The following is a 23,590-nucleotide window of genomic DNA, read 5'->3' as shown; positions in this document are numbered from 1 at the left end:
GAGCATAGAACATTCCCAGCACCCCAGAAGCCTCCCCTACTCCCGCCCAGACATCCCCCAATTCACTTTTGTTTTTTACTTCTTCCATTCCATTTCCCCCAAAGAACAGCTTAGCCTAACAGAACATATTTAATGCTTATAAGTCTTTTACATTATATTATACCTTCTCTACAACGAAAATATGTATACAAATTACATTTAATATTTTTTAATTTCCTGTGATCATAAGGCTGTACTTGTTATACATATATTGACCTATCATTGTAAGAACATAGTACACAATTCATCAAAACACCATATTATAAATTTTTATTAAAATGTACATTATACTAACATCAATTTCTCCGTTTTGATAACTATACTATGGTTATAACTGATTTAACATTAGGAAAACTGCGTAAAGGGCACATAGGAACTCTATATTATTTTTGCAACTTTTCTAAAAGTCTAAAATTATTTAAAATAAAAAATTACATAAAAAGAGTACACAGTAATATTGGAAACATTTCAAGTGTTTGCATTCCTCTTGCATGTGAGTTAGAAGTCTTTGGATTGAAAAAGACTTCTAACTTCTGGTGCTATGTATTTTCTTAGAAAATACATAGCACCAGAAGCCACAAAGTATACTGCATTTAGGTAATGGATTATTAATATTCCCAAACATCCATGTACAACACATTCAAAGAGAAGTGAAGAAAATATAGGTTAGAATTTATTAATACTGAGTCCAAATTGAGGTGGAATTGCTATACACCTACAGGAATAGTTCAAAAACTATTGAAATAAATAATATACTACTAACAGGAATTAGGAATGCAGTCTCTACTGTGAGCTATTTTAAGACTGTTTAAATACCTATTTAAAATAGTTGCATCTGATTCACTTCAAGCGCCCAGTCACACATTTAGAAAACCAAATCCACATCTTCCAGGCAGTAAGGAAGAAAATAAAGTTTAAATTATTTTCTGCCCATGAAGCTCAGACATAAAATAAAACTGGAACTTGTTATAAAGATTCAAAATATACATTTATCTAAGATTATGAAGAAACTATTTGACATTAGAGACAGCATAGGCTGGGTATTTATACACATTGACTGAGTATAAGACAGTAGAATTGTATAATCAAGAAAGAGCCTTCGTTTCTAAAAAATGAGGAGACAAGTATATGAAGTGACCGAAAACAAAACTTGTTAGCATGAGTGAGTACCTGGGGCATAAGTCCTGGAAATAAAATATAACTCAACCACTGAGCAAATAACAAAATTCCTATTAGATTTGCATCTCTTCAGTAGACAGATGAGATTAGCTGCCCTCTTCTCCAATAGGTCATGTATCTCTCCATAGTTAAAAATTACTCACTGATAGAATAAGGCAGGGTTTCAGCATCAATTCTATTCCTATTTTCTCTTTCATAGATGTAAACACTGAGAAACCTTGTTCACAAATATAATAGCTAACACTTATATAGTGTTTACTATGTGGCAGGCATGTGATGTTCTAAGCACTTATTAAATCCTCACAATAGTCCTACAAAGTGTGTGTCATTAGTACCTTCTTTTTACCAATGAGGAAGCTGACGCTCAGAAAGCTCATTTGCCCAAGATCAGTCAGCAGAACTGCGATCTGGGCCCAGGTTAGCTGGCTGCAGAGCCCGTGCTTCTAGCCACTAGGCAATATTGCCTCTCTAGGCTGACGTTAACCAATGAGACTGGCAGAAGTTTAATATAGCAATATCATTCAATTCTTTGAACTCTTTTCTAATTATATGTCAAAAGTCACAAGATGACCTATCTTTAAATTTTATATTTAATGATCTATCAGCTGACAACTTGATTATGTCCTTCTTCAATTCTGTTAAAAGCAAAGAAATGGAAATCATTATCATGCAAAAAGATTTGTTATGCTATTACCTGAATTAAACACCAATATTTTTGTTCCTTTCTTTGGAACCCTTGAAATTTTTACACCCCAGGACAATGCACCATATTAAGATTCTAGGTGGGCCATTCTTTTATAAAGGGAAAAAACAGTAACTATGAAAAAGAAGGTGAGAAGGGAGAACCTATTCACATGAGGGGCTCACAAGCAGCTCAATTTTAGGAAAGAGAATCTATGGGATTTGCAATCCAGAAGTAGTGTATTTTAAAACCATCCATCCTACAGAGTCCTTGCAAAGTCTTCAGGTATGTCCAGGGATGTGAACACCTCAGTTTGATTTGCAGACTGCTGCCCTATATCACAGACTTCTTTTTTTTTTTAAAGGATGTTAATTATCTCTGCTGGCTACATGCCTCAATGTCAGGTACCTTTAAATGGAGCAAAGTAGCTACAAGAGCATTACCTGGGAAAGTGATTAACCTTTTGTGCTTCAGAGAGGGTACGAAGTAAAAAGGGCTTCAGGTGGGATCCTGTCCACATTAGGTTATAGTCAGTGCTGCTTGGGTGAACCTAAGGGTAGATAAAAAGACAAGATAAGAAACACCAGAGGGACTTCCCTGGTGGCGCAGTGGTTAAGAATCTGCCTGCCAATGCAGGGCACACGGGTTCGAGCCCTGGTCCGGGAAGATCCCACATGCCGCAGTGCAACTAAGCCCGTGCGCCACAACTACTGAGCCTGCGCTCTAGAGCTCGTGAGCCACAACTACTGAGCCCGCGTGCCACAACTACTGAAGCCCGTGCACCTAGAGCCCGTGCTCCACAACAAAAGAAGCCACTGCAATGAGAAGACCGCGCACCACAACGAAGAGTAGCCACCACTTGCCGCAACTAGACAAAGCCCGCGCGCAGCAACGAAGACCCAACACAGCCAAAAATAAATAAATAAATTTATTAAAAAAAAAAAAGAAAAAAAAAGAAACACCAGAGACAGTCCCTGGAAGAATGATGGAAGTAAAAAGTCATAGAGATTTTTCATCCACAGAGCACTCACAGGGGCGGGCCAGTTAGGATGTGAGCCTAGTAAGACAAAAGCTGAGTGTACAGAACAGAGGGATAAGCAAGTTTAAAGAATGAGAGAGTTGGACAAGTACCACATGCAAAAAGTAGAATTAATCCTTTTATAGAAGTCCATGATATCTCTAAATATTCTTGCATATCAAAGTGAGAGATGAGGACCCAACCCCAAAACTCCCTTCTCAGACTGTCCTTATATCCTTGCAGATGCTGGGTATAAAGTGATGATCAGATCTAAAACCTTATAGTAGCAAACCAACTTAGAATTCATTCATTCATTCATTCATTAGAATTCATTTGTCCATTCATTCAACAATTATGTACTCTCTGCCTCTGATGTGACAGGTACCATGTTAAGCCCTGGAAATAAAACAGCAACAAAGACAGTATATAAACTGGTATCAGAACTTCCTCAAAATGTCTACTTCATACCTCAACCTAGGATAAGAAGCGAGCAACCAGATTTTTATCAACTGTCTCAAAATATCCACAGTGGAAGTCCATCCAGCATATTTGCCTCTGCCTTTTGATGTCAAATCCCCATTTTCCCAATTTTCTTTGGGAATAACATACTCCTTGGTTTTAAAGGACCTGGCAATCACCTGCCCCTCCCTTCCCCCAAGGAGTGGACCCTTGACCCAAGCTAGGCCAATCATTCTATCTCCAGAATATGCTTCTTGAGCAGAGAAAGGCACAAGGACAATGAATGCAGTCGATTCATTCCACAGCAGTAAAGGTGGTCTTGAAGACTTCTGTTGCCAGATCCCCGGAGCTATTGCATTCTCTCTTCTTCCAAAGGTCTGCTTTTTCAGCTTTTCCTCTGGTTCTGCTAGCCGTTCTATGTACATCTTTACTATAAATCCCTTTTGGTTTATGTTGGGCAGAGTCTGTTTCTGTTGCTTGTAATCAAAGAGGTTTAATTGGGTATTAGACAATTCCTTATGGGAAACTCTGTCTCTAGCCCATGCCTAAAAACGCAGCAAGGAAAAAAAAATTTCTTTCCCTAAAAAAACCCCCACAAAATCTTGTGGAAATGTTTTCCATGTATTTCAAGGAAAAACTGGTAAAGTGACTCAGAAAGTCAATGCAAGTTCTGCATCATCACTAAGGAGTGGTCCCGTGTACTTTCTAGAGCTGGCCCTGTTAGCTGACAGTCAGTTAGGTGGCTAGGATTTTCAGCTTTTGAGCAGATAAGGTAAGGTAGTAAAAATGAGCTTACTTCATGAAATCCATGGGCTGTCAGGATGCTGCGAACCAGGCGACTGTCTGTTCGTACAATCTTGTAAGACAAGTGATAACGTTCTAAAGAAAAACATAGAATCAAGTTCAGTAACCAGAAAGTTAACTATAGAGAAAGAAATAAAAGAAATAAACTGTAAGATGGTGGCTGGCTTAATTACACTCAATAACACTATACTGCTATCCTTAGGCTGCTATAAGTAGGTTGAGGATTATTTTGGACCAAGGGTCCTAAACCTGAGATTCATTGGCTGTCACTAAACATGGATGGGGGCGGGCAGGGGAGGAATGACATCCTTGTTTTCACCAAATTCTAGTTCCAATTTAACATTACCTTCAATTAGGAATGTAGGCAACAAAGGAGAATAGTATTAGCAATGCCTGTGACCCTGCCACCAACAGATATCAGGTATTCTAACACTCTTTTACAGTTGTTACAGTTATCTCAAAAAATCACTTATTCTCAGGAGTTCTCTGGTGGCCTAGTGGTTAGGACTGCAGGCTTTCACTGCCGTGGCGCAGGTTCAATTCTTGGTCGGGAACTGAGATACTGAAAGCTGCACAGCGCGGCCAAAAAAAATCACTTACTCCCACAGTATTTAAAAATTATGGCAGTGAACAGACCTACCACTAGATCATGTTATTTAATGTACTAATAAAAGGCATACATATCACAAATTTGGTTTTTAAAAATATTTTGAGAACTACACTTCAATACAATTTATTTTCTTTGTAGTCTTACGTATTTTTAAAATACACTTAAAAAACATTATTCTGAGAAGAGACCCATAAGCTTCCCCATACTGCCAACGCCACCCACTGCACCAAAAAGGCTAAGAACGCCGTTCTAAATAGCCCTCATGTGCAACAATGTTGGTTACCAGCATATCTTAGACCAGAGCTTATAAACTGCTGACACGAGGGCCAAAACCAATCTGCAGACATGGTTTGTTCGTTCCTCCTTGTGCTTTAAAAATAAAATTGAGTTAATTGTTAACCTTTTGAAATTGGAGGAATTCATATAAAAATCTAGATTTCTGGACTTCTCTTGAAAATCCTGGCAACCCTGGGCTCTCTCTCTGGCAAGGCAAGAGTCAACCAGAGAAGTGCAAGTGCTCCCTGCAGGACAGGCCTGCGCTGTCCAATTCAGCACCGTCCCCACCTGACCTGCTTCACTCATTCTTATCTCCTGCCAGGCCCCTGAGAGCATTCTGTGCTTGTGACCCCTGTCTAAGAGGAATGTCTGTAATCATGTGAGGTTTCTACATATCCCCAAAGACTAAAGTTTTCTCTGGCGCATTGCATTCAATCTCTTTCTATGCATCACTATAAACTGTTAGCTAAGAATTCTACAGAACGATTTTTTTAAAGGACTTCATACTGAACCATTTCTGAGTGAGTATAATACAGAAACTTATGGACAGGCTCCGGAACAAAATGCAGCCTCTACAGTCAAAGATAAGCATTTCGTTTTATAACTTTATGTGAAAATATTCATAAATCGCTGCTGCTACTTGCCCAGCCCTGGCAGGAACACCATGTCAAGCAGACACAGGAGGATTGGAATGATAAGGCCAGACACTCCATACTTCTCATTCTTGCTGCAAACTTTGAAGCCCAGTTACACGGTTTTCCCAATGGTCAATCACTATTATGTTGTCTCTGCAATATTTTTATAAGAAAAACAGTGCAGAGTTTAATGTAAGAAGCAGCACAGTGCACTGCTCAAGAGTTTGTGTTCTAAGGTTTCCTAAAGCTTACCTCTATAAAAACAATCAATAGAAAGAGAAATTAGCTGAACTCTGTTTCATTCTAGCAATAAGCAATATTCAACCATGGATAAATGAACCAATTAATTTTGTAAACACTAAATTCATATTATGAAGAAATGGATTTTTATTTTTTTACTTTTATGTTTATTATTTATAAAAATTTTAATTTATTCTTATCCTTTTGCTCAACTGTATATTCATTAAGATTATAAGATAGCTCAATCCAGGACACATTCAATATTTGGAGATATATGAACATAATAAATCTAATAAGATATAAAAAAAGGAGTTTGTGTTCTGATTCCAAGTTGGGGAAGGAAAGTACAAGATAGGTGTGGCATATCTTGCTATGCCAAAAAAGAGGACAGTCACAAGGACTGAGAACATGTCACAAGGATCTTGAAGGGGCTCTCAAAGGCCAAATTTGAGGCAATCTGAATATAAAAATGAATACTGACAGAAAAAGATTTTAACTCACTTATAAAAAAGAAAACAACCCATGAATCCACACTGATAAGAAAGTGAGAAGGTATACTACTGGTTTTCTAGGTCAGAAGTCCGATACAAGTGTCATCAAGGCATTGGCAGGACTGCGTTCCTTTCTATAGGCTCTGGGTAGGGTCCACTTCCTTTCCTTTTCCAGCTTCTAGAGGCTGCCCCTATTCTTCTTCTATCTTCAAAGCCAGCAATGACAGGTCTAGTCCTTCTCACACTGCATCAGTCTGACTCTTCTTCTGTCTCCTTCTATTTTAAAGGACTCCTATAATTACATTGGGCCCACTTGAAGAATCTCCTTATCTTAAGGGTTAGCTGATTAGCAACCTTAATTCCATCTATGACCTCAATTCCGCTTTGCTAAGTCAGGTAACATTTTCACAGGTTCTGGGGACTAGGAGGTAGACATCTTTGGGAGACTATTACTTTCGCATAGAAGGGAAAGCTCTTCTTTACAGAAAAGCCAGCTAATAAATGTAGAAGGAAAAACTGAAATAGAAAATCACCATTTTACAAAAACTGCAATAGTAAGTGATTCAGACAAGAATCAATGAATACCAACAGTGAGAGACTACTGGAGAACAGGATATTCATACATCTCAAAATATCACCCCAGAGAATGCTTGTAACAAAGGAGAAGGGTACCTTTACAAGGAAGCAATCTGGTAAACACTATCTTAACCAAATGATCAAACTTGTCATCACCAGTAATGCAATATAATGACATCATATCCTTTCTAATGTGATACACTGAGGACATGACTTCATTAAATGATATTCCTACAAATTTTCTTCAACATTTTTATTCTTTTTAACCTTTTTCAACCTTTTTTAACCTTTTTAATCTAAACATGTGGAATCAATCTGACAAGCCCAAACTTAAGGACATCTGCAAAGCAACTAGTCTGGAATCTTTAAAACGGCCAATGTTATGAAAGACCAAAAAAAAAAGAAAAAAAATCCAGTAAATGGTTGTAGATATAAAGGAGACTAAAGAAATATGACAACTAAATGCAATCTCTGATTGGATCCTGGATTTGAAAGAAAAAAAAAAGATAAAGGATAAAATTGGAACAATTGAGGAAATCTGGGCAGGGATTGTATATTAGATAAGAGTGTTTCAGCAATGACAGATTTCCTGAGTGTCATCAGTGTACTGTGGTTATAGAGAGGATGCCCTTGTTCTTAGGATAAACATGTTGAATAAGGTATTTAGGTCTGAAGTATGTGAACTAATTTTCAAATGGTTCAGAGAGAGAAAGAAGGGTGAAGCAAACATGGCAAAATGTTAATAACTGGTGAAAGCAAGGAAATAGTATACATGAATTCATTGTACTATACTTATAACTTGCCAGACAGTTTTTTTATTTCTTTAAATAAAATGTTCAGAAAACTAAAAGAAAACCAGGTCTTTTTCATTATGATAACTGATCACTGACAGCTCCATTTTTGCACATAAAAAGCCAAAGCCTCATCAACTGCTGGGAACCAGGACTGCGCCCGATTCTCTGACTGTTCTGCAGTGCTTGCCCCAGGCCACGGAGAAGATGATCAGTCAGGTGTGTGGAAAAATAGAGAATGATTACGTGGGGACTGGGGGAGAAGGGGAATAATAAAAGAAAGAGTATGTCTCTGGAGTCAAACTGCCGGGGTTCAAATCCTGGCTCTACTACTTCCTGCCTGCTGTCTTAAATAAGTTATTTAATTTCACTATGCTCAATTTCCTCACTTATAAAATGGGGTTGATAACAAAGGTACTTATCTCACAGGGTAGTTAAAAGCACTAAATCAGTTAATACACGTAGAGCTTTTAGAATAGGAAAGCTTGCTGATGTGGGAATTCCCTGGCTGTCCGGTGGCTAGGACTCAGCGCTTTCACTGCTGTGGCCTGTGTTCAATCCCTGGTTGGGAAACTTAAGATCTGCAAGCTGCACGGTACAGCCCCCCGAAAAAAGAAAGCTTGCTGATACATAGAAAAAAATTTTCATACAGTAAAAAAGTAAACACATAGTAAAATAGCTACTAATACATATATAAATACATAGTATAATACACAGTAAATTATACATTTTATATAGCAAGTTAAAAAATAAAAATGCTATTAATACTCTTTCTCCTACTTCTCCTAATATAGAAGTAAAATGCAGTCATCACTGTGCTCAGTGGCAGACCTGATTCTCATGGTATGTAAGCAGTGACCACCTACTTCTTTTTTTTTTTTTTTAATAAATTTATTGATTTATTTATTTTTGGCTGTGATGGGTATTCCTTGCTGCGCGCAGGCTTTCTCTAGTTGAGGCGAGCGGGGGCTACTCTTCGCTGCGGTGTGCGGGCTTCTCATTGCAGTGGCTTCTCTTGTTGAGGAGCACGGGCTCTAGGCGCACGGGCTTCAGTAGCTTTGGCATGCAGGCTCAGTAGTTGTGGCTCGCAGACTCAGTAATTGTGGGTTGGGGGCTCTAGAGTGCAGGCTCAGTAGCTGTGGCGCACGGGCTTAGTTGCTCCACGGCACGTGGGATCTTCCCAGACCAGGGCTCGAACCCGTGTCGCCTGCATTGGCAGCAGCTTCTTAACCACTGCGCCACCAGGGAAGTCCCTGGCCACTTACTTCTAATCCAAACCAACTAACTATAACCAAACTCAGATACACTGAACATGTTCTAAAAGGGGAGTGCGAGAGAGGCAGGGTGGAATGATGGAAAGCAACCGTGACTGCTATAGGGATTCTACCCCGCATTCATGCTCTGTGTCCAACGGCCCTACAACCAGTAATGCTGCTTACCAGCACATATTAGACGAGATTATAAAATGGTAACCCAGGAGCCAAATCCAGCCTATAGACACAGTTTGTCCATCCCTTGTGGTGTTTTCAGTATAAAGTTGAATTATTTGCTAACCTTTTAAAATTGGAAGAAGTCACATAAAAATCTAGATTTCTAGGCTTCTCCTGAAATAGCTGGTAAGCCTGGGCTCCCTCTCCCTAGCGAGAGTTAAATGGAGAATTGCAACTACAAACTGAACCTGTTCAACTGTTCATGACAGAACCACCTTCGCCATGTTTTCTTCCATAAAAAAACAAGAGGCAGGGCACGGTCCTGCTAGCAAACTGCAAAACACCCAACATCTAAGCCTCTGAACACACACGCATCTCATCAATTCCACTATGAGACTGTAGAATTTCCTCTTCAACAACTCACATGCATCGCAGGGGACAATCTGAAGAACTAGGACCCCTGGCAAGTTCCAGGACTGACTGTAGCAGAGTAAAGACAATCAAGGAACCAATAATCTAACTGTCAGCACAGAAGCACCTAGGAAGTGGTGAAGTGCCCTAAGGGGTTTGGTCCAAACTAGCATGGGAAACTAGAATGAAGATAAAACTAACATTCTTTTGACTTTAGAATACAAGAATAACCCCTTCGATGGCAACACAGTGTATCTTTGCCTTACTGTCAGAAAACTGGGTCCTTACGTGCACAGTTGAATATTGCTATCACTAGCCACATGTAACTTGAGCACTTGAAATGTGACTAGTGTGACAAGGGAATTGAATTTTTCATTTTATTTAAACTTAATAAATTCTAATTTCAATTTTAAAACTGATACTCAATTCAGTTATTGGAAAACTTGTTTGGAACAACTTGAACATAGGAATTGACTACAATTTCAACTATAAGATTTATGAAATCCAAATACAGACCAAATGCTTCCAATGAAAATTTTGCACCATATGGAGATGTACTAAAAGTGTACAATACACACTGGATGTAAAATATCTTCACGATTTTTTTATGCTGAGTAAAAGTGGAAATGATAATTTGGATTAAATAAAATATATTATTAAAATTAATTTCACCTATTTCTGCTTACTTTTTTTGATAAGGCTACTGAAAAATTACATATACAGCTTACATCATATTTCTGTTGGACAGTGCTAGTCTATACAAATCCAAATTTATGAAACGGACACATTCAGAGGCAAAATACAGAATACTTCATTCTAGGAAAAGATTAAATTGAAAATATCTGTCGCCCCTAAAATGCAATCCCAGGACTTCCCTGGTGGCGCACTGGTTAAGACTCTGTGCTCCCAATGCACGGGCCCCGGGTTCAATCCCTGGTCAGGAAACCAGATCCCACATGCTGCAACTAAGAGTTCGCATGCCACAACTAAGGAGCCCACGCGCCACAACTAAGGAGACAGCAAGCCACAACGAAGGAGCCTGCCTGCTGCAACTAAGACCCAGCACAACCAAATAAATACATACATACTTTAAAATAAATAAATAAAATAAAATAAAATGCAATCCTATTTACATGTTCAAAGTATACACAATTTTGAAAAAAACATGGATATGGTGAGAAAAAAAACATACTCCTGGAATATTTCACAAATAAAGCATATGAAATCTTATTGTATCCAAAATATTAACAGTGAATTCAATGAAACATTTAATAGATAACAGAAAAAACAAGGTTGGAATCTAACACTCTAAGATCAACAGAAGATAACTAATGCCCCAGATACACTTCTCAAGGGGATTTAACTCAGTATTATGATCTGAGCAGATCTATGTCAGCTATTTAAGAGAGAGAGAGAAAAAAAAAAATAGACCAAGAGTGTTTAACAATTCTGAAATCTGAGGTAGCAACTAACAAAACTCATTCAAATTGTTCTTTTCATAAAGGAAGGTGAAGAAAATTATTAAACCTCAAGGAATTGGGAATATACAGAAAATTCAAAAACAGAGTTTGAGAAAAAAGTTTAGTGGCTTCTTCCTTAAACACAGGAAGATGTACAGGAAAATAATCCAAAGACTTATAGGTTCTAGAAAATAGTGATTGCTTGAATAATGGCATGATTACATTGATGGATGCTAATTTCCAATAAATGTTAGGTATTCTAAAAAGGAAGGGTCTATTGTCACAGAATACATGGATTCATTTATGTGACAAACAAACCAAAAGAAGTATGCTGGGGGGTCGGATTATTTACCTCTGTTGTTTTTACGCACCTTTGATGTTTTGACTCTAATCATATTTAGTGGGAGATTCTCAGCAAATGTTAGTAAATCTTCAGAGACTCCAGCTTCAGAGAACATGAATGAACCATGTCCCTTTAAGTGGTAACCTAGCAACTTGCTGAGGGGATTAGAACACCATGACCCTTGGGGAGGGAGGAGAATTCAAATCCCAGAAGCAGGTGCTCACCGTCCTTTGAACTCTGGCTTATTATGGGGCAAGGACAGACCTTAAAGTCATCTCAAGGTAGAGCAGATCCTGTTCAACAAATAGAGTAAGCAGCACAAGTTTTGAATGCCTACTGTGTGCTGAACATTAGTGATCTCATTCTTACAATGCCTGCAAGGTAGCTATTATCTCCATTTTACTAATAATGAAATGGATTAAGAGAGTTTAAGTGATTGCACAAGACTCACAGCTAGTAAATGCCAAAGATGGGATCTGAAATATTGACTGAGAACCCATGTATAGACTCTTTCCACCATATCGCACAAAAGTTTGGATCCATAGTATGTAACCTTTGAAGACAGCTACAGGTTAACACCAGGATTCAGAGCACTGCTTAAAGTCAAAGAGGAGCGGAGATAAATGAAATTAAGAATAGAAAAACAATAGAGAAAGTAAGCAAAATAAAAAGTTTGCTCTTTAAAATGATTCTTAAAATTGACAAACTTTTAGTTAGACTGACTAAAAACAAAGAGAAAAGATTCAAATTACTAAAATCAGAAATGAAGATGGGGACATTACTACTGTATTACAGAAATAAAAAGGATTATAAAAGAATACTATGAACAACAGTATGCCAACAAAATTAGATAAACTAAATAAAATGGAAAAAAACCTAGAGAAACACACAAACTACCAAAACAGACTCAATAAGAAATAGAAAATAGAATAGACAAGTAGAGGTTGAACCAGTAATCAAAAACCTTCCAAAAAAGAAAAGCTAAGGACTAGATGCTTCACTGGTGAATTCTATCAAACATCTAAAGAATTGACACCAATCCTTCTCAAACTCTTCCAAAGAGGAGGAAGGAACTCATTCTATGAGGGCAGCATTACCCTGATACCAAAGCCAGACAAAGACATCAAAAGAAAAGAAAATTACAGAACAATATCCCTTATGAATATAGATGCAAACATCCTAAACAAAATACTAGCAAACCAAATCCAGCAGCATATTAAAAGGACTATATACCATGCTCAAGTGAGATTTATCTCAGGAATGCAAGGGTGGTTCAATATACAAAAGTCAATCGATGTAATACACCACATTAATAAAATGAAGGAAAAAAAACATAGAATCATCTCGATTGATGCAGAAAAAGCATTTGACAAAATGCAACACTGCTGTATGATAAAAACACTCAACAAAGGAATAGAAGGGAACTTCCTCAACATGATAAAGGGCATTTATGAAAACCCATAGCAAACATCATACCAAATGGTGAAAGACAGAAAGCTTTCCCCCTAAGATCAGGAAGAAGACAAAGATGCCCATTTTCACTTCTATTCAACACTGTACTGGAAGTTCTAGCCAGAGCAATTAGGAAAAAGAAGAAGAAAAAGAAAGAGGGGGAGGGAGGGAGGTATTCAGGTTAGAGAGGAAGAAGTAAAATCTCTATTTACTGATGACATGATCTTGTATAGAGATAATCCTAAAGAACACACACACACACATACACACACTCTCACTATTACAGCTAATAAATGAGTTCAGCAAGGTTTCAGGATACAGGATCAGTATACAAAAAATCAATAGTAAGGCTTCCCTGGTGGCGCAGTGGTTGAGCATCTGCCTGCCAGTGCAGGGGACACAGGTTTGAGCCCTGGTCGGGGAAGATCCTGCATGCTGCAGAGCAGCTAAGCCCGTGAGCCACAACTACTGATCCTGTGCTCTAGAGCCCACAAGCCACAACTACTGAGCCCACATGCCACAACAACTGAAGCCCGTGCGCCTAGAGCCCGTGCTCCACAACAAGAGAAGCCACCACAATGAGAAGCCTGCGAACCACAACAAAGAGTAGCCCCCACTCGCCAGAGAAAAGCCCTCGCGCAGCAACGAAGACCCAACGCAGCCAGAAACAATAAATAAATAAAATAAAATAATAAAATAAATTTATTTCAAAAAATCAATAGTATTTCTATACACTGACAATGAACAATCCAAAAATGAAATTGAGAAAGCAATTCCATTTATAATAGCATCAAAAAGAATAAAATATTGAAGAATAAAGTTAACCAAGGAGCTACAAGACTTGCACACAGCAAACTATAAAACATTGCTACAGGAACTAAAGAAGACCTAAATAAATGGAAAGACATCCCATGTTCATGGACTGGAAGACTTAACACTAAGATGGCAATACTTCCAAAAGCAATTTACAGATTCAATGTACTCCCTACCAAAATCACAACAGCCATTTTTGCAGAAATGAAAAAGCTGATCCCAAAATTCATATGCAATTGCAAAGGACCCTGAATAGCAAAAAAATTTTGAAAATGAAGAACAAAGTTAGAGGACTCACACTTCCCAATTTCAAAACTTAGTACAAAGATACAGTAATAAAAATAATATGGCACTGGTATAAGGATAAACAAACAGACTGACAGAATATTAAGAGTCCAGAAATAAACCCATACATCTAATGGTCTACTGATTTTCAACAATAGTGCCAAGATCATTCAGTAAGGAAAGAATAGTCTCTTCAACTAATCATGCTGGGGCAACTGGATATCCACATGTAAAAGAATGAAGGTGGACCCTTATCTCACACTATATAAAAAAATTAACTCAAAATGGAACAAAGACCATTTAGCTCTAAATTTAAGAGCTTAAACTATAAAACTCTTAGAAGAAAGCATAGAGATCATGACTCTGGGTTAGGCAATGGTTTCTTAGATATGAAGCCAAAAGCATAAGCAATAAGAGAAAAAGTAGATAAATGGAACATCATCAAAATGAAAAACTTTTCCCCATGAAAGACCACTATCAAGAGCATGAAAAGACAAACCACAAAGGAAAAAATATTTGGAAATCATATTTCTGATAAGGGTCTAGTATCCAGAATGTATAAAGAACCCTTACAACTCAACAACAAAAAGATAAGCAACCCGATTAAAAAATAGGCAAAAACCTTGACAGACATTTCTCCAAAGGAGATAATATAAATGGCCAAAAGGAACATGAAAAGCTGCTCAATGTCATTAATCATTAGGGAAATGCAAATCATAACCACAATAAGATACCACTTCATACCCATTAGTATAGCTATATTCTAAAAAACAGAAAACAACGAATGTTACTGAGGATATGGAGAAATTGCAACTCTCATATATTGTTGGTGGGAACGTAAAATTGTGCAGTCACTGTGGAAAATCCTTTGGCAGTTCCTTAATAAGTTAAACATAGAATTACCATACAACTTAGCAATTCCATTCCTAGGTATATACCCAAAAGAACTAAAAACAGGTGTCTAAACAAAAACTTGTGCATGAATGTTCATAGCAGCACTATTTACAAGAGCCAGAAGCTGGAAACACTTATCCATCTACTGATGAATCGATAAACAAAATGTGGTATATCCATACAATGGGATGTTATTCAGCCGCAAAAAGGAATGAAGTACTGACATATGCTAAAACATGGATGAACCTTGAAAACATTATGCTAAGCGTAAGAAGCCAGACACAAAAGGCTATGTATTGTATGAGTCCATTTATATGAAATATCCAGATTAGGTAAAGCCATAGAGACAGAAAGATTAGTGGTTGCCAGGAGCTGGGATAAGGGGGTTGGGGAGTGACTGCTTAATGGGTACAGGGTTTACTTTTAGATGAAAATGTTCTGGAACTAGATAGTGGTGATGGGTGCACAATACTGTGAATGTACTAAATGCCACTGAGTTGTATACTTTAAAATGGTAAAAACGGTAAATTTTGTTACATGTATTTTACCATAATTATAAAAAACAGTATCATTAAACTTATTGTGATAATCATTTCATGATGTATGTAAGTTAAATCACTATGCTGTACACCTTAAACTTGTACAGTGGTGTATGTCAATGATCTCTCTATAAAACTGGAAGAAAAAAACAAAAAAATAAACACATGTACATGTAATTCTAAAAAAAAAAAGAGGAAAAACAATTTAATATGCAGAAAACAATTTAAGAAATCACAAATAATCCTTTCAAGTATAAAAAAATCAATAGAATATTCTCATGAGCAAGGCCCTTTCCCTAACTAAATATGGTTATCACTTTTCTGTAAGACGAGGTTGTCAGGGCCATGCCCAGCCCTGCCCTCAGTGGGGAAGGTCACACCTACCTCCAATCACTCGAATACCGTTGTCCTTTGTCAGAACAGCCTCAGCATGGAACACCAGAACTGGAATTCTCCTGCAGCCTCCGGTCCACACGATGCATGGATGATCTCTACAACCGTGACAAAAGGCTTTATGAATCTACAGCTCAAAATCTGAATTAACAACTGAAGCACATCACTGTGGTTTACTGCTGAGCAACTTTCCCCTTCTTCTGGAACAAGCATCCCAAATGTCCTATGGGAAACCATTCATCGCCCACTCTTAGTCAGATTGTCTGTTTAAGATTAACTCCGTTCCTGTTGCAGGGATGGGCCTTGACTGGCTTCGGCCAATCAGGGTTTTCCATCCCCCAGTTATAGTTACTGGTTCAGGGATGAGGACATAAACCAGCTGGAGCCAGTGTGTCAGGAGATATGTCGTGTGACCCTCTAAGAAAGCGACGCTTTCTCTTCTGTAGCAGCTGCAGGAGAGGTGGCCTCCTCCCCTTCATGGTGTAAGAGAATGAGGTCTGGAAGTGCAAGTGTCATTTTGTGACCTGGGAAGGAGAGCGTGGAGCTGTTGGTAAAGGAGAAAGTCTGCGGGAGCCTGACTGAAAGAACAAGAGAAATGAGATCCTGAGTGGCAAACGTGCAGTTGCAGAATCAAGTCTTTCCTAAATATGAGTTCATAAATTCCCTTTATTATTTAGGACAATTTATGTCTTAGTCCCTGGCACAAATAAGAATCCTAATTAAAATAGTCACAATAATTGACAGACCACTTTTACACCCTATAGTCCCTTTTTAAGCCAATTTGATGATCCATCCTAAGATTCTGAGCTAGGAACCCTAAATTAATACAAGTACCCCAATTAAAACCACATATTTTAAAGGAAGCCTATACCAAACGGAACAATGTTTTCCTCCAGAAAAGGACCTCTGATTTTATTCTCTTCCTATCTTCCAGAAATCTCTGTTTAATCAATCTCAGACAGATGTGTATTTATTCACAGATTAGAAAAATCTCCAACTGTCTTAGTGCATGAAGGTAGGAAAGGAAAGAAATGACCTGAGTCCCTACTATGTGTCAGGAATTACACTAAGAGCTTTCACATGTTATCTCACTTAATCCTCTTGCCTCCACTATGAACTGAAGAAAAGGTGTTCAGAGAGGTTGAGCAATTTGCTTAAGGTCATACAGCTGGTTAAGTAAGGGAACAGGTATTTGAACCCAAGTGTCTGTGCTCTTTCCACCCTTCCATCTCCCTAACCACACATTTCAGTGATTTTTTGTATAAACACCTTAAACTCAACCCTTTGGGAACTGAAATTAATCAATTCCTTATATGGAATAAGATCCATTTAGCCAAGATTCAGGCTGCTCTCAAAAACTCACATGATCACACCCCTTAATAAAGGCCATACCACAAACCTCAGGGCCAAGTTAGACCCTCCCAATACAGGTTTAAACAGATCCACGCTTTGAATGCACAGGCTGCCAGGCTACCAATCTTAGAGGTGAGGCAGCCTTTAGACTTGGGATGAGCTGCCCAGAGCTCTACTGAGGAAAGCAGAGAACACCATACATAGTTCATTTCCTGGTTTCTAGAAATGGAATGTGGATGCTTATTTTTCTTGCGATTTGACTTGGGTGACAGTGCCCATTTGTGAGAAATTGGTGTTTATAGGGTTCAAGAAGGATTTTTTGTGTGTGGTTTGCTTGCTTTTTAATCTTAAACACCTGTAAAAGGTGGGTATAGGGCCAGATGATTCCTATGCTCTCTTCCAACTTTAATTTTTGTCACTATATTTCTAAGTCAGAGGACAGAGGAAAAATTAGGCAGCCTAAACTATCAAGTCTTAGACAGAAACTCTGGAAACTATCAAAAGTTCCTTGTCAATCCATTTCTAGCTGCAAACTGGCACCACTGTGCCTCAGCACTTACAAACAATGGATTACGGATAAAAGGTAAAAATGCCTGACGAGTCAGGAACACAATAAACATACACAGCTGAGAAGAGCCAAGGCCTTAACCGTACTATCTACAGAAAGCCAAATCCCTGACACAGAATCTTTTCACTTTGCAACCTCTGAAAAGAGAAAAGAGGTAGTAGACAAATCATTACTTCAGTAAGGTCGACCCAAACACACTTAAGGCAGATGTTGCATTGTCATTAAAAGCATGCTCCCACCAGGTGGTGCTAAAGGGAAAAGATTCAAAATGATTAGGAAGCTGAAAATTGGGACTTTAAATTTTCATTTACACCAGAAACTGGTACATATTAAGAAATTATGCTTTTACAGACATGAAAGAACAAAAAACTTGGATGACTAATAACCAAAGTAGACCAGTTTTATGGTTTACTTTACTGAAAGCCTAAGAACGTTTTGGTTTTTAAGAAGCAATTTCATGAGTAATAGATACTATTCACTCCTGGGATCCAGCCTACATAACTCAAAGACTTGGTGCCTCATTCATACCAATGTCCCTGCTGGAAATGCCTTCCCCACTTCTCTCTGTTCATTTAATCCCACTCTCTAAAGCCCAGCTCACCTCACCACCTCCTTGGAGCCTTCCTTAGCTCCTCCAGCCCACAGTGACGTATTCTTTCTCTGAACTGTAGCACTCACTACATAATCATTTGTTGATGATCTTTGTAACTGATCTAAAGCCAGCTTTTACAATCAGAATTAAATATTTTTTTTAGTGACTAAAGAAACCTTACATCAAATTAACGTTTCCACATCTCTATATAAATTTATATTTGGGAACCCCAAACAAAATACAGAAAAAGAGCCCCTTTACATTTACTATTTGAAATAATGCCATGCAAAACAAGGATGCCTGGACAGTTTCTAGCTCTAATGTCCAGGACTGCAAGGCATAAATACTTTAACACAGCCTAGGGTTCTGAGCAGATCTAGCAGATATCCATGGATATATATCTTTGGATCAAGTCAACATCCTTAGATGATTTAAGACCTTCTAACTTCCAAAACTTCAAAAATGTAAGCATGTTGTTCCAGGTGTGAACAAGATTGACTTAAGATTCCTAATGTATAAAACAAGTATCTGATAGACATGAGCTGATGGAACATTAACAATCAAAACTCAACAGTAGGAGTTTAAAAGGAAGAGGAGCGTAAGGTCTGTGAATTTGGATGGGGAGGGCGGGGGGAAGGTGGAATGACACCTGTATTTTCACTAACTTCCACTAGAAATTTAATGTTTCTCAATTACGAATACAGGCACCAAACACAGTAGTAATAGTATTATTACCTGTGTTTTTTACTCTATCTGAAATTACAGATTTTTTTTATACCAAATTACAGTTGTTGCAGACATCTCAAAATATCACTGACATTTATCACTGCTTATAAGTTATGGTAGTTATTAAAATTGCCACTAGATCACCTGTGATTACAGTCTTCTCATCTGGTGTGATGAGGATGGACAACAATTTGGCAACTCTCCACTCTCAAGCAATCATTCAGCTACCAAATGGTGACATTTCACAGTGGTGATCCAGACATCTATGATGTTTCTTGGTATTCCCCACTTTTAAGTGTTAATCAAAGACCACCCAAGTATGATGGTCTCATGCAAACTAAGCAAAAACAGTCTTCATGTTGCTGTCTTTAGAAAATAAAATCTAACTTTCTCATGTTTTAAATGAATGATCTTGTTATTTAATGTATTAATAAAAACATACATATTACTATACCACAAGTTTGGTTTTTTAAAAAATTCTGATAACTGCACTTCAATGCAATTGGTATTCTTTGTAATGAAATGTATTTTAAGCACTTAAAAGACCTAAGGTGATCTAAAGCATGAAGCCTCCATTTATTTACTCATTAAGTTAGTCATTCAGTCAGCAAGCATTTATTGAGTGCTTACTAAAATATTAGGTTGAACCACCTAAAATTCTCAATATTTGACTGTTTTTGACCTACCAAAATAGCAATTTCATACAGTTCAACCTAATACTTGTTGGGCCCAACCTATAAGCCCACTAATAAAAGAGACAGTCATGAAGTAAAAGATCTTGAATCAGAAAGACTGATGTTTGAAGCAGAAGTTAAAATTTTTGTGAAGTGGGTAAGAGGCAGCACACAGAAAACAAAAAGTCACAAGAAGGCAAAGTGACCAGAGAGAATTATCCATTTAATTATCCTGAATGAGAATGACCCAAATATAATATCAAATCTCTATTATTTTCTATGACCTAATAGTGATGAGAAGCCTTTCCCCAAAGCTTTACTAATGCTTCAAAAATTTTTTTTCAAATTACATTAAATAATGTAATCTTCTACTTTATAATAAGAAATACACTTTAAATTCAATATAAAATCCAATAAAAATAATGCCTTAACATTTGTATGGCACTTTATCATTTAAAAGTAATTTCATACACATTATTCTATTTGATCCTAACCATACCCCAAAAAACAGCCTGGGAGGGGCTTCCCTGGTGGCGCAGTGGTTAAGAATCCGCCTGCCAATGCAGGGGACATGGGCTCAATCCCTGGTCCAGGAAGATCCCACATGCCGCGGAGCAACTAAGCCCATGCGCCACAACTACTGAGGTTGTGCTCTAGAGCCCGCGAGCCACAACTACTGAGCCTGCGTGCTGCAAATACTGAAGCCTGTGCGCCTAGAGCCCATGCTCCACAACAAGAGAAGCCACTACAGTAAGAAGCCGCACACTGCAACAAAGGGTAGCCCCCCGCTTGCCGCAACTAGAGAAAGCCCACATGCAGCAATGAAGACCCAACACAGCCAAAAATAAATAAATTAAATAAATAAATTAAAAAGAAAGAAAAAAAACAGCCTGGGAGATATCATCCCCACTTTTCAGGTTATATAGCACATGAATCCTAGTGGACTTACAGAGAATCTTTAAAACTAATGTTACCTTTAAGCCAGATTCTCTCTTTATTCTCTGTGTCAAGTAATAATTAATGTTAAAGGAGGCAAAACATCTAAGTGCTTCAAAATCCAGGAAAGCTAGGCCTGAATCTCAATTTATCACTCTCTATGCATCCCTGAGGAAGTTCTTTGATATATGTGGGGCTGAACTTACAAAAGTGGGAATAATAACATCTTTAGATTAAATGAGATATAGCAGTTAAAGCTCTTACCATCACCTATAGCAGCTACACTTATCACTATCATTCATTTGTATTATTATGAGAATCCAGAAATGAAGAAACTTGACTCTTATCTAAAAGAACTCAGGAAAGCTATGTGTCTCAATAGACTCAGCACAGGCTATAGAATTCTAATGTCCTGCTCCACACTTACTCAAATAACTTCTTCTTTTTTTTTTTTTTAACTTATTTATTTATTTATTTTTGCCTGTGTTGGGTCTTCGTTGCTGCGTGCAGGCTTTCGCAGCGAGCAGGGGCTACTCTTTGTTGCGGTGCGTGGGCTTCTTATTGCGGTGGCTTCTCTTGTTGTGGAGCATGGGCTCTAGGCGCGTGGGCTTCAGTAGTTGCAGCACGTGGGCTCAGTAGTTGTGGCTCGCGGGCTCTAGAGCGCAGGCTCAGTAGTTGTGGCGCATGGGCTTAGCCACTCCACAGCATGTGGGATCTTCCCGGACCAGGTCTCGAACCTGTGTCCCCTGCCTTGGCAGGTGGATTCTTTTTTTTTTTTTTTTTTTAAATTAATTAATTTATTTTTATATTTATTTTTGGCTGTGTTGGGTCTTCGTTTCTGTGCGAGGGCTTTCTCTAGTTGCGGCAACCGGGGGCCACTCTTCATCGTGGTGCGCGGGCCTCTCACTATCACGGCCTCTGTTGTTGCGGAGCACAGGCTTCAGACGCGCAGGCTCAGTAGTTGTGGCTCACGGGCCCAGTTGCTCCGCGGCATGTGGGATCCTCCCAGACCCATGTCCCCTGCACTGGCAGGCAGATTCTCAACCACTGCGCTACCAGGGAAGCCCTCAAATAACTTCTTATTATCATCATTCTATCATCCTAAAGGCTTTTGAGAAAATACCCAATGTCACAGAATTGAGAGACCTACTTTTCTTCAATATCTAAAAATTTCAAGATCTCGTATGTTAGGAGCTCTGATCAAGAGTTGACTAAGAGCTACTACCTGCAACGTCTAGAGCCGATGTTCACTCATGAACCCAGAAACAGAGCCTTATCTCATTTCAGATAGCTGATGGTCACCCAATAATAAGATCTTGAATTAGACCATGTATGAAAACTAAAACCAGAGTCAGACAACACCAAAGGAAGGATATTGGGTAAAAGAGGATTTGAGTAAAAGAGAACTATTTTCCATCCTGAACGCAACGGGTCAAAAGCAGGCTTGCTATTACTTACTCTTGGCTTACCGCCTCCTCATCCTCTGAGGATGATGCTGTTTCCTCCAGGTCCCGGGCCATCACGACTGGCATTTCCTTTAGAGTTTGTCATGCAGTCAGCAGACGGGGGCCTCAGAGACCTTTCCTTGCAGATTCACTGGATCAAACAATTTGGGTGGCACAGATTCCTGCAAGAAAGCCAAATGACCTGAAACACAATGCAGTTGTCTTTTTGTTCATTACTGCTGATGATCTTCCAAGTAATGAAAATGAATATTTACCTAAATAGTGTCAAACCTCTAGAGGCTTACCTTCTTTCACAGTGCTTCACAAAAATCAAGATTTTTTTTTTCAAACATACTGTCTGTCCTGTATGTATTTGAAGAGCTGCTGTGAAGTTTCAGTTTCTCGTTTTTCTTTTACATACTAAATCTAACGTGCAACAAAAGGATACACTTACTTAAGAAAGTCTGAGGTAGGTGGCTGATTGCCTAAAACATAGATTCCTTGCTAGAAAATCCTGACGTGAGTTAAAAATAAAAACGCAAGTATTAAGATCCTTGCAAACATTTCTTTAGATTCTATGCCAAGCACAGGTAAAATACCCTCATGTTTCCGCTAAAACAAATTCAACCACTAAACCAAAAAATGAATATATTCTGCTGAATCAAGGTCATAAATAGCTGGAAAAAAAAAAAACTGTCCTTCCACACCCTCAAAAATTATTCGCCCTTACTAAAAATCACAAACTATGATCCAAATATCAAATAGACATTAAAATTAGCATATTTCTAACTTAAAATATTTTTAATAGAGAAAAGGTACATGTTCATTGCGTGTCTTTTTGGATGGAATAGAAATTACAGGTAAAGAAAATGAAAATGTTTTAATGACCATAATCCCATTACTCAAAGATAACCATTTAATGTCAATCTTTCCAAACGTCATTTTTCTATGCATTAATATATGTGATAAGAACGTAAATAGGGCAAAAAATGCCAATTCCGATAACAATCCTTACACATATTCAGCGAAATGGGCAATATCTAACAATCTAAAAGGCGTTCTTCCGAGTATCCGCAACGGGACCTCTCAGTATTTCCCAAGATGTTGGGAAGTCCCTTAAATTAATACAAAACAAACAAAACCTCCAAGCGAGGAAGGGATGCCAACCTGTCCCTAGGCTGCCAGGAGAGCAGGGAGAGACAGGGCGATCGGAAGAAGATTAAGGGCACTCGCCCAAGGAGCGTCCTCGCCCTAAAGGGATCGAGCCCTCAGTCCCACCCCCGGCTCACTCCAATCCAGGTAGGTCCTCAGATGCTCCCTACAGTAAGGACGCGGGAGACTCCGCCGCAGAGATTCAGCCCAGCGCGCCCGGAAGCCAGCAGCTGCTCCCGGACTCTGAGGGAAGTGCAGCGGACGGCGCCCGCGCAGACTTGGGAGCGCACCTCCCTCCGGTAGAGGAGTGCGCCGGCGCAGGCG

The 23,590-nt window shown here is 38.5% G+C and overlaps 1 protein-coding gene across 16 annotated transcripts in view; it reads right to left on the bottom strand.

The window, feature by feature from the left end:
* TTLL5 (tubulin tyrosine ligase like 5) overlaps window positions 1–23,590 on the bottom strand; it is a 304,948-nt gene that overhangs the window by 281,053 nt on the left and 305 nt on the right. For 14 of the 16 annotated variants that reach the window (XM_061181085.1, XM_061181098.1, XM_061181090.1 and 11 more), the window contains exons 2-5: window positions 22,128–22,296; window positions 15,812–15,918; window positions 4,174–4,256; window positions 2,344–2,450 (exon numbers count right to left, since the gene is read on the bottom strand). In XM_061181085.1, coding sequence (XP_061037068.1) covers window positions 2,344–2,450; window positions 4,174–4,256; window positions 15,812–15,918; window positions 22,128–22,201 — 371 coding nt within the window. In that variant the 5' untranslated portion in view covers window positions 22,202–22,296. Of the gene's footprint in view, window positions 1–2,343; window positions 2,451–4,173; window positions 4,257–15,811; window positions 15,919–22,127; window positions 22,297–23,590 lie in introns of those variants that run through there. The other 2 variants (XM_061181092.1, XM_061181099.1) reach the window with 2 other exon arrangements.

This window comes from Eubalaena glacialis, chromosome 2, assembly GCF_028564815.1.
Source record: "Eubalaena glacialis isolate mEubGla1 chromosome 2, mEubGla1.1.hap2.+ XY, whole genome shotgun sequence".
Classification (NCBI taxonomy): domain Eukaryota; kingdom Metazoa; phylum Chordata; class Mammalia; order Artiodactyla; family Balaenidae; genus Eubalaena; species Eubalaena glacialis.
The sequence above is the reverse complement of the archived record's forward strand: the minus strand, read 5'-3'. Positions and strand labels throughout refer to the sequence as shown.